Raw genomic sequence first — 12,602 nt, 5'->3', positions numbered from 1 at the left:
CTCGGGATTTTGTAGCTAAATAAACATGACAAACCAAACGATTCATGAAAATAATGACAATATCTGTGACTATACCCATCACTGCTGAAAAATGACGTACGTACAGCACTGCACACATCCAAGCTACATATAGAACAGTTGATAAAGAATCATGCAACAATACTGAATAGATTCATGAAATGAGAAATTAACCATTGCAGGGCTTAATTTAAGCATTTATATAACTTGCACTGTTGAAACCTGAAACTGCAAAGTGCAACGTCTTACTTATACCCACTTGCAACTTCTTACCTATATACACTTGCACCCAAGACATGTTAATATTGTACTGTTCAAAGAACACAAATTTCAAAAAGATGAGGAACTGGCTTGGTTTGATGGATGAAACATTTCCAGATTTACTGCTAAAGTTCCATTACAAAAGGTTGTAAGCAGGCAACCTGTGCCTTTTGTTTTAGTGACTACATGTTGTCACACTTCTTAGATATCTCAATGTTTCTGTCTCTCTTGTCATATTAAACATGAAGTGACAAAGCAACGTAAACTCTGCATAAACAACTGGTTTTAAAACGAAAGTTAAGACAGTGTAGATATGATTATACCCGATACCCAGTACCTAGTGTCCAGTACCTGATACCCAGTACCTTGTACATAGAACCAAGTGTTCAGTACCTAGAACCCAATGCCAAGTACCAAGTGTTTAGTACCTAGAATCCAGTGCTCAATACCAAGTGTTCAGTACCAAGTACCCAAAATCCCCAGTACCATGTGTGCAGTACCCAATATCCAGTATCTTGTGCCCAGTACCAGTGTGCAGTACCCAATACTCAGTAGCAAGTGTTCAGTACTCAACACCCAGTACCCAGTACCCAGTACAAGCATCTTAAGTTGGTGCCCAGTATCCACATCCCTTTGCTCCATATCATGGCGTCTTACCTCTCTGTAATTACGGACACCTGCTTCTCGGAATGTTGGCTTGCATCTCAGGTTTTTCTGGAAACATCAAGAAATTCAACATATAAAAGCCCTGTCACTGCTTGACGTCAGACAAACAAAAAAGTTTGCTTCAAAACGCTTACCATAATCAGTCAGATCTCACAAAACCTTTTTTTCCAAACTAAACCATTTATAGCAACAGAATTTAACTTGACTAGCTACTTAAATATCTTCAAGCAAGCATAATAAAAAGGTGTAATTTTTTGTTGTACTCTGTCATGGCCTTGAATACCAAACTGTAAAATGTTTCTCACCAAAGAATTCATTACAATTATGTGAAAAGTTAAAAACCTGATGTAACAAAAAAGCTACATTCACTCACTCACTCAATATAATATGATCGATTATTTGACACAGAATTCATGTCAAAAGCTCTGAAGCTCATATTTCTGACAATAAATGGTGCAACAAAACTCCGATTTATCTGTGACATATAAGCATTCATAAAACCATAGCTTAATATTCAGATTACAGAACCATGTCCACAAAACACAAGTTGTGTATTGACCTTCGAACATTCAAGGCATTTTATCAATGTTTTTCCTCAAGGCCAATCTGTCACATAATAAGCCAACACAAGCAAATCGTAAACATCGATCACAAAAACACAAAGTCCAGCTTACATCAAACAAACATATCACTGATAATTTCAGCCATTAAAAGATGCATAAATCAAGCAGCTATTGGAATACTACACCCATTTCTCAAACATGATGTACCAGAGAATCATTTAACCTTTGTCATCCTGGATAGCAAGGAAAACAAGGGCTGTCAAATTAAACCTCCAGCCATCAGACTTCTGCAGGAGTCTGACAGCAAGGCTTAATGGATTCTCAGAACAAGGACAGTGATTGGGAATGGCAGAAGATGCTTCACGATCCCTTCTGAGTGACTTTACAGTACTCAGTGAGCAGTTGGAAGTGACATGGAGCTTAGGTAAAACATTAGCCACATGAGCTTCAATAATGATGAAACAGAGACAAGCTGCGTATCCCCATAATAATCAGTGGACGTATCTGTATTGTATGTGTGCATGTCCTGAGTATGCCTTTTAGATATATTTTAGCACTTTGGTGTGGTTAACGTATCTGTGAATAAGTGTTTTACAGGCGATTTGACTGGACAGTGAAACTTGTCATTTATGGACACAGATGTTTCTCCTTTGTCGTGTAATAGTCTTCCAATTGAACTCTGTACTTCTCGAAGCTATTTCACCTTTAGAAACTGCTCTCAAGAACTGTCTCTTCCATCAAACTTTTGACTGAACTTTTCTTTTTTTCTCACTGGCAACACTTTAACATGGAACGTTCACAACAAATTGGCTGTTATTTTGTTATACAGATTAAAAACCAAAGTGCAGCAAAGAGGGTTCAGGTGTTCCTGGCACAATCAGGCTGGTAAGGCTCATCATCAGCTCAAGGCCCTCGCCCCCTCTACACGCAGCCCAGACAGCAAAAAGAACTTCTCCCAGGGAGCACTGCCTAGCCAAACCTACCAAGAACTTTCTGGAGCATATGTAGACTTTCCTACACTGCAGTGTTCTGCATTACTCCGAGTGTCAGAAGGGACGAAAAGAACCCAGCCTTTCTCCTGATCTGTTTAGGGTTGAACCATGGATGGACCTCAGAGTCAAAGTCATGGCGAAGACAGAGTGCAAGTAATGAGTCATGTCATCATGTTGTTAGATGAAATAATATAAACTGAATCTGTGACATACAAAATATCCATTGTCTTTTTAAGTTCACATGTGATGGTTCAGAATGCACTGGGTCCCTTCCACAAAGCAACCATGACTGCGAGATGATCATAACTCCTATCCTTAAACTTGATAATGTTGTGGCACTAACATGGCTTTGAGGAATATGGCCCAGGTCCTGTATCATAAGACGAGTAGGTAGTTGAGAGAGGATGAGGCACGTAGGATTGGTCTCCAGTGTATGATATTGCACTGATGACCCTACCCCCTAGCCATTTTATGGATTAACATAAAAATTCAATTGTTTTTTCATAAAACAACCCATTCCCTTGAGGGCAGTTCGCTGAATAATGTTCATTCACGGTAAATTCATTAAAAAAATAGATCTGTGTAATTTTTTTATGTTCTCACTCCATATAATTGCAATAAATTTAATAAAATCTCCTAGGCCATGTTCCAAAAGGGATTTGTGAACTAATAGAGTATTTTAAGTCTTAACTTAAATAAGAATTTGGGACTTTGCACTGAAGGCGCACATGAAACCCTGAGGAAGTCCAGATAAATCCCTGGAAACATGAAATAATTATGGAAATGTGAAATTGATAGTTACACTGACATACTTTATTCCCACCAGCAAGGCTTCCAATGAAATTTAAGGATATCGCGAAAAAAAAGGAAAAAAAAAAAGAAGAAGAAATATCAATGCCAGAATATGCATGTGGATTACACAAAATATAATATAATAGGCTTGGTTCAGTAATAAATCTGTTCTAGATTTAACTTGTACTGATAATATTCAAACACAATGTCCTGTATTGCGTGCCCTGACTCTATTAAATCATCAAGCAGGAATTCCATATTGACTACATCATCACTGCCATGGTGATCACATTAAAAACATAATATGCATAAAATATTGAAATTACTCATTCTGTAACTGCTTGATTACGTTTGTTTTCAGATTACTCCTGTGCTAGAGCTATTGTTAAAATATATTTTCATAAAACCCAAATGAAATCAATGACATCTATTATTCATGCTTGCTCGATTCTTAAGTATAGATACATTAATTAATAATGACTCAAAATTGCTTTACGACACAATTTTACAGGTATCCCAAATTAGAACCAGTTGATGGACATTCAACAGTATGTCCATAGAAAACATTGATCAAGAAAACCTGTAATACAGGAAATTTAACTCCGGTAGGTCTGGCCTAAACTAAGATAAGCCAACAGACGTGTTTTGTGTATAACATGTATTTGATTCGAGGAATGTCGCTGGTAAGAACCTGAAGCTATCCAGGTCTCTGAGACCCGAGACAGAAGCCATGATAACACTGTACTATTAATGTACAACACACTTTCAGTACCCTAATATTTACGCTACATCAGCAGAAGTCTAACATTAATAATCTGCTTCTTTGACAACATCCATTTGATAATTAATAAACATCAATCTGCAAATGACTAAGACAGTTATCATCACTCACGTGATCTGCGCAGGAGCAACAACACATTTCTGTCACAAATAAATATCAACCTTTATTGGAACATCTAATCTGATAATGCTACACATTATATCTACATACCAGACACACCCTAGCTAATTTGGTACAGGAACCTTGTTTTTGTCAATCTCCAATAATTATAGCCTGGATTAATTTGTTTGATGTTTTGAAACCTTCAGTTTAGTTGTAAACATCACACACGTCTGTGATGGCACGTTTGACCAATACTCACAGCGTCTGTGAACAGTGTTTACATCGAAACCAAGGCCTCGTCTCTACATTCCAACATAACACTACATTAATACTTGGGTTCAACATCAGTGTTACATGATTGCTGGTGCACAGTTTGGGTGATAGAGAGCTTGGGGACAAAGACTGATGTCTAGCAGATAAATGTTACGGTACACCTCTAAAGCTTGTGTGGTCCTTAAATGTTAGGACTGCAAACATTTTGGAGGATATTTCAATGTAGTAAAGACTGAGTGACAAATTCATACAAATATTTTACCAAAATATTTCATGATCTGAAACACTTTTGTTGATAGGAACCTTTTGGACAAGCTGGGATGAAAATGTTTCACCAGTGTTGGTGGCATTATCATCCTTCTCATCTCATCACTGTCACTGTAATCATCACTGTTGGTATCATCACCATTGGTCTCATCACTGTTGGTATCATCACCATTGGTATCATCACTGTTGGTATCATCACCATTGGTATCATCACTGTCAGTATCATCACTGTTGGTATCATCCCCATTGGTCTCATCACTCTCAGTATCATCACTGTCGGTATCATCACCATTGGTCTCATCACTCTCAGTATCATCACTGTCGGTATCATCACCATTGGTATCATCATTACCATCATCATCACCATCACTGCTAGCAATATCATCACTTTCATCAACTGAACCACCATCATTGTGAACACCATCACTGTTATCTTGTTTCTGATCACCAACCCACCTTCATGAGGCAGTACAGAGTATATGTAGGCAGATTAGCATACTGTCCACAGTAATTTGTCTACCAATCTCATCATCTCAGACGCCCTGGCATCCAAATACTATAGTCCAGTTTTCATGGTCACACACAACACAGTGTTATGCCTAATGTTTCCCAAACTCAACATCTGGACGCCATCAGCTGGATGTCCTTGAAGGTCAGCGCAATTCAGGACCATCAAAAGCTGTTAAAATGGAAGCTGATACCAGGGTTATTTAATCAGAGACTGATTATCTATATCTCTGCAGGAAAATGTACATTACATCCAATTTCAACATTTTCTTTGATGATACTGATAGGACAATACATTTTTGTAAATTACTGTTAGACAGCAGACAAAAGATAACTGCAAAATTGCATTAAATTGATGTTTACAATCACATGAAATAACATCCATTTATTCATTTGATCAGATTTCCCAATCACAGACTGGACGTCACACACATTCATATTTCATTGCTTTTCAAAAGAATCCCAAATAGCCATGTTTTACTGATGTCCTCAAACTATAGCATGGAACAGATAAAACTTTGTCATGGCGAATCTGGGATTGCAATCCGGTTTCTGGGGCAGTGCAAATTATGGAGCAGGTGCCCTTGGAAGGGAAGGACATGCTTACTGTGTATGCAAACACCTGGTGTCATCATTGCCTTGTTATAACATTGACATTCAGTGACAGTGAAATTTAAGTGTGAGTGAGTGAGTTTAGTTTTACGCCGCTTTTAGCAATATTCCAGCAATATCATGGCAAGGGACACCACAAATGGGCTTCACACATTGTGCCCAAACTCACTTCTTTGGCGTGACGAGCGAACACTTTAACCACTAGGCTACCCCACTGCCCCAAAATTTAAGTTTTAGTTTTAACAATAATAATAATTCATTTATACACAGTATAATATCCATCTGACAACTTGCTCACCATAAATTGATCTTTACAATCACATGAAATAACATCCAGTGAGGTGCTAGAAAGTTATTTGTCACATGACTTATCCCATCGGGTACCCATTTTCTGCTGCATGTGAGTGAGTGAGTTAATGTTTAACGTCACATCGGCAATATCTCAGCCATATCGTGACGAGAACATTTAAATTAAATATATGCATATGGAAAAATCTGTCAACGGAGGACAGTAAAACAACTAGCATATCACAGTTTTAAGTAAAACTAGTATGGAAAGTTAAAACTAATAGCACTATTTAGACAATACATAATAAAAACAGACTATAGATCGCCAACAACTGAAGGTAGATCACCACACTAGGGACCATGGGGACTTACAGTACCTTTGCTACCTGCATGGACCCTAGTTGGATTTACATCATCCCCTCAGCTGCTGGCGATTGTACGAAAGGTTAGCCAAAATTAAAACAACATGAATACTACAATTAAAAACCTGGCAGACTTAAATTTACTGTGAATGTTTGTGGACTTACGTACCCTCTCAGGAGGACAATAATTTTACAATACTTCAACCCCCTTTGAGGGTACAGCCACCAACAATTCAAGTTACTAATTCAAACTACCAATCATTAAAATACATCTATTTACAGAAACATACTATTCAAAATTCACCCAAAAAATCAATTTCTTTTAAAAAACCTATAATAAAATGAGAATTAACGTTGGTAAAAAGATCCTTCATTGTTTTAACTGTAAAATATTTATCCCTTGTGATGGAGAATTCAACACAGTCAAGCAGAATATGCTTGACCGTGACTCTCTCATCACAAGGGATGCAAAATCGAGGATCCTCACCTTTCAACAGGTATGCATGAGTATATCTAGTGTGGCCAATACGACATCGTCGTAGTATGACCTCTTCAAATCTGGATTGACAACCCAAGTGGGTATAACCAATGTAAGGTTTTATCTCATGTAATTTATTTATACCCACTTGGGTGTCCCACTTCTTTTGCATCAGATCACGGATATAAGATCTAATGGTGGCTTTGTAATCACTGTAGGGAATAAGAAGCGGTGTCACAGATTTGTTGAGTGCTGCCTTGGCAGCAAGATCGGCCATTGTGTTCCCTGAAATGCCTACATGGCTGGGTAACCAACAGAAGACGATGTCGTATTGGCCAGTAGCAAGATTATTATACAATTCAATAATGTCAATTAAAAGTGGATGTTTACATGATAAATTTTTAATCGCCTGGAGACAAGAAAGAGAGTCTGAATAGATTATATATTGTTTATGTTTAGGGTGTCTTTGAATATATTTGAGAGCTGTTAATATGGCGTTAGCTTCAGCTGTAAAAATAGAACTACTAACTGGTAATCGAGAAGATATTGTTCTGGATCCAATGACAGTGGCACAAGCCACAGCGCCACCATCCTTGGACCCATCTGTAAATAAGGATTTATAATTGCTATATTTATGTTTTAATTGATTATATTTTTGCTTATATTGTAATTCATTAGTCTCTGATTTTTTAAATGTGGTCAATGTTAGGTCTACTTGAGGCCTGACCAACTGCCAGGGAGGAGAAGAAAGAAGACGGGAGGGAGCTATGTTTTCCAGTTCAATCCCAGCAGCAGAAAGAAAAGGTGTAATTCTATGTCCCAGAGGCGGGACAAGAGAAGACTTTTTGTTGTATAAATCCTCATAAAGGGGATTGAAAACACAGTTATATGCAGGGTTAGAATGATTAGAGTATAATTTAGTAATGTATTGTAAAGCTAACTTTATACGGCGCTGCTCAAGAGAAGGTTCATCAGCCTCAACATAGAGACTGTCAATAGGTGAAGTTCTAAAAGATCCAAGACAAAGTCTCAGACCTTGATGATGGACAGGATCAAGAAGTTTAAGATTGCTTTTGCAGGCTCCCCCGTAAACGATTGAGCCATAATCAAGTTTAGAACGAACTAGTGATCGATAGAGATGGAGAAGGGTAGCTTGATCCCCTCCCCATTTTGAATTTGAAACAACTTTCAACAAGTCAAGTGCTTTCAGGCATTTAGTTTTAAGTGATTTAATATGTGGTAAAAAAGTTAAATGTGAATCAAAGATTAGACCCAAGAACTTGGCTTCCTTCACAACTTTAATGGGCGTCCCATCTAGAGACAGTTCAGGATCTTTATGGGGTTTATATCTACGACAAAAATGTATGCAGTTAGTTTTCGATTTAGAAAATTTGAAGCCGTTTTCAAGACACCATTTATTTATTTTGTTTAAACAAAGCTGCAGTTGCCGTTCAATGGTATGCATATTTTTCCCACGACAAGAAATATTAAAATCATCCACAAATAACGATCCATCAATTGAATCGTTTAAAACTTTTGATAAACTATTTATCTTGATGCTAAAAAGTGTGACAGACAGAATACTGCCTTGTGGAACACCCTGATCCTGATTGTAATGATCAGACAGGGTAGAACCCACTCGAACTTGAAACTGTCTGTTATTTAAAAAGTTGGCAATAAATTGAGGCAAACGACCTCGCAAGCCGAAGTCATGTAAATCTCTTAAAATACCATATTTCCAGGTTGTGTCATATGCCTTCTCAAGATCAAAAAAGATAGACACAGCATGTTGATTATTAATCAGTGCATTTTTAACAAATGATTCTAGTCGCACTAAGTGATCGACAGTACTTCTGTTTTTACGGAAACCACACTGTATATCAGTTATAAGGTTATTTGTTTCCAAGTACCAAACAAGTTGATTATTTATCATGCGTTCCATGGTCTTGCAAACACAGCTAGTTAACGAAATCGGACGATAATTGGATGGATCGGTATGATCACGTCCAGGTTTAGGTATGGGTACTACTATGGCGTCACGCCATGATGAAGGAAAGTTACCCGATGTCCAAATATCATCAAAAATATTTAGGAGAGTTTCTAGGCAGGATTCTGGTAAGTGCTTCAGGAGTTGATAATGTATGTTATCAGCTTCTGTAGCAGTATCATGAACTTGATCAAGAGCAGTATGGAGCTCATGAATAGAAAAAGTTTCATTATAATCTTCCCCATTATCTGAGTTGAAATTAATAGTTTTCTTTTCTTGTTGTTTTTGATACTGCTGGAATTTAGGTAAATAATTAGAAGTGGAAGAGTGTTTAGCAAGGGTTTCACCAAGTTTATTTGCGATATCTGATTTATCGGTAAGTACTTGATCTCCATGTTTAAGATGATTGACAGTAGATTTAGTACCTTTACCTTTAATTTTCTGGACCATATTCCATACCTTGGACATGGGTGTCCGAGAATTTATTTTAGATACATAATTTTGCCAAGATTGGCGTTTGTTCTGTTTAAAAGTACGCCGTGCTTTAGCATTTAAAATTTTAAATTTATTCAAATTATGCACCATAGGATGGCGACGGAAATAATGTTCTGCTTTTTTCCTTGCCTTCCTAGCTTGTTTGCATTCATCGTTGAACCATGGTTTTCTTATGTGTGGAACTGCAGAGGACTTTGGTATACACTCATCAGCTATGGAGTTCAATTCATCAGAAAAACATTTAATAGCATCAGGAACGTCAGTAAAACGTTCAGGTTTAAGCTTTTCAGCACACAGTGTTTCATATAAAGTCCAGTTAGCCTCTTTAAAATTCCGTCTTGATGATGGAGGAACATCGGATGGAGTTACAGCTTTTAATATAGTAGGAAAATGGTCACTTCCACAGAGGTCATCATGGACTGACCATTCGAATTCATTAAGTAGTTCTGAATTTGTGATTGACAGGTCAAGAGCAGAATAGGTCCCTGTCCCAGGGTGTAAATACGTATTGGAGCCATCATTATAAATACATAAATCGTTGTCAGAACAGAAGTCCTCCAACAACTTACCTTTAGCGTTTATATTTACACTACCCCAGAGAGGGTTGTGCCCATTTAAATCTCCCATTATAATACAGGGCTTCGGGAGTTGGTCATAGAGAGCTTGCAGATCAGTTTTGGCAAACGTCGAAGACGGCGAAATATACAGCGAGCATAGCGTAAACGCTACATGTAAAGTAATTCTCACAGCAACAGCCTGCATATTAGTATTAAGTGATACAGGGCTTTGAATAACATTTTGTCTGACTAGAACGGATGACCCGCCAGTGGCTCTATCACCCGGAGGTGAAAAAGAATGATATGCATTAAAATGGCGAAGGTCAAATGCATCTGTTTGTTTTAAATATGTCTCTTGGAGACATAACGCTGAAGGTGTGAAATCTTGGACTAATAGCTGTAATTCATGTAAATTAGTCCTCAAACCTCTGCAGTTCCATTGTACAATATTGTTGGAATAAACTATCTTTTGGGGGGATTTTTGGGGGATCTACCCCGCACTCTTTTGGAGGGCGACAAGATATGTGCCCTAGAATGGACGTTTTCAGAAACGTCCATATCTTCAAGAGACCCATATTTATTAAACAATTGAATTTTATTTTGTGACCCCTTAGGAGCTCTGCCACTTTGTTGCTTTGAAGCATCAGACTTAGGTTTGGGTTTAGTTTTAACAATTTGTTGTCTATCAGCTGTTGAATGAGACTCAGAGCGTGACTGTGAAGATGACTTATGATCAGAGGACTTTGATGTAGTAGGAAGTGATTCCTCAGTCTGGGATGATATAGCAGGGTATAAAACCTGTGGGGAGTCGGAACTGACCCAAGTCAAGGTAGTTTGGCATCCTGTGGATGATTTTGTTATTTTAGAGTTGGATTCAGATGATGATTTTGCTACTGTAGCATAACTTTCTAGAAGGTCAGATCTCTTCACCAGTTTCTTTGCCTCAGAAAAAGAGATATTTTGGGTGAACTTTATTTTGTTAATCGCCATTTGCTCTTTCCATATTGGACACTGTTTTGACGAAGATGAATGGTCGCCAGAGCAGTTAGTGCATTTTTTAAAGTCACTGTCACAATCTTCTGTTGTGTGTGTCTTCTCACCACAGTGAGCACACACAACAGACAATGTGCAGGTAGATACACCGTGTCCATATTTCTGACATTTAAAACACCTGAGCGGGTTGGGGATGTAGGTTTCAACTTGGATATTGCAGTAACCCGCCTTTACTGATTTGGGAGCATTTGGCAATGAAAAAGAAAACAGATAGGTATTTGTTTGGATTGTTTCATTGTTTTTTCGGGTGGAAAAGCGCTTCACATACAGCACACCTTGATCCTTCATTTCGCATGCTATATCAAGCTCGGACATGTCAGCAAACAACCGATCACGATCTCTGACGATACCTTTACTTGTGTTCAAGGTCTTGTGAGCAGAGACCGTGACCGGAATGCCCACAAAAGATTCAATGTTCATCAGATTGGTTGTCTGCTGTTTCTTGCCACACTCTATTAGTAATGCACCCGAACGCAAGCGTCTAATGTTCTTGACATCCCCAGCAATACCTTGAATGCCCTTAGATACTGCGAAAGGGTTCAACTTCAATGGTGTCTTGTCCGGAGTCTCAATAACGAGGAAACGTGGCCAATACTCAATCGATAGAGACGGTCTATGAGAAGTATCAACGGGATCAATTTCAAGTGGACGTTTGGTTTTTTTGGGGGGTATTTCATAAGCCATGATTGGTGTCATATGATTCATCATCCGAGCTCCCCACCCACCATGGAGTATCACAAGGACAATGCTAAAGCAAGCGGGCCTCCAGCTTGCAGCACCAAGGATACCCGGATGATATACTCCAGCAGAAGAATTAAGAGATTAATAATTCTACCAGATTGGCCCATGAGCCACCGCCTTCTGGCATAGGACTCTAGGCAAATTACAGAACAACATACTTCAAATTCAAAATGTTTTAGATTATATAGTCAAGTCCAAATTTACAACGATTCCAAATGATATATGTGCATTGATAAATATAATAATGCCCCATGCACAGGGCTTGGCATGACCAGCCGATTGGTCGAACCGGGCCTATTCAACCACCCGTCTAGGCGAAGTCAGGGCCGAAGTGGTGTATTGAGCAACAGGAACACGGTTGCAAGCTCCTATTGCTCTCAACCACCAGGATCCCCTCCTCCGCCGACACAGGGCTGCAACCCACGGCAAACGGGTTGGTGGACCAAATATCCTCCCGGGTCCACTACGGGGATGTCGGCGAGCTCTTGGCGTTACCCAGCACCCACCACGAGGAGGTGGCTCGCCACGGGTGCCTTCTGCTGCATGAACGGAGGCACTTTTAAACAAAAGCACTTGTATCACAAATGTATGACATATCACTGACCACATGTATCACAAATGCTTCATTGTGGGGCATGACTGAAGTTCTGGAAACTTTCAGAAGTCAAACTGCCAAACATTTTCACCCATCCAAGGACTTTACAAGCCTAGCAACGCTTAACTTCAACTAATTTGTGACCTGGGTACTATGTACAGGGCCACACACTACTATCAGCAATGTTCCAGCAATATCTTGTGGAACTGACC

At 38.7% G+C, this 12,602-nt stretch overlaps 1 protein-coding gene across 10 annotated transcripts in view; it reads right to left on the bottom strand.

Annotated features, from left to right (window-relative positions):
• Positions 1-12,602, bottom strand: part of LOC137287555 (diacylglycerol kinase zeta-like) — a 309,083-nt gene that overhangs the window by 44,761 nt on the left and 251,720 nt on the right. For all 10 annotated transcript variants that reach the window (XM_067819919.1, XM_067819909.1, XM_067819912.1 and 7 more), the window contains one exon: positions 937-993. In XM_067819919.1, the coding sequence (XP_067676020.1) occupies positions 937-993 (57 nt within the window). The remainder of the gene's footprint in view (positions 1-936; positions 994-12,602) is intronic.

This window comes from Haliotis asinina, chromosome 6, assembly GCF_037392515.1.
Source record: "Haliotis asinina isolate JCU_RB_2024 chromosome 6, JCU_Hal_asi_v2, whole genome shotgun sequence".
NCBI lineage: Eukaryota > Metazoa > Mollusca > Gastropoda > Lepetellida > Haliotidae > Haliotis > Haliotis asinina.
This window is presented reverse-complemented; position numbering and strand designations above follow the sequence as displayed.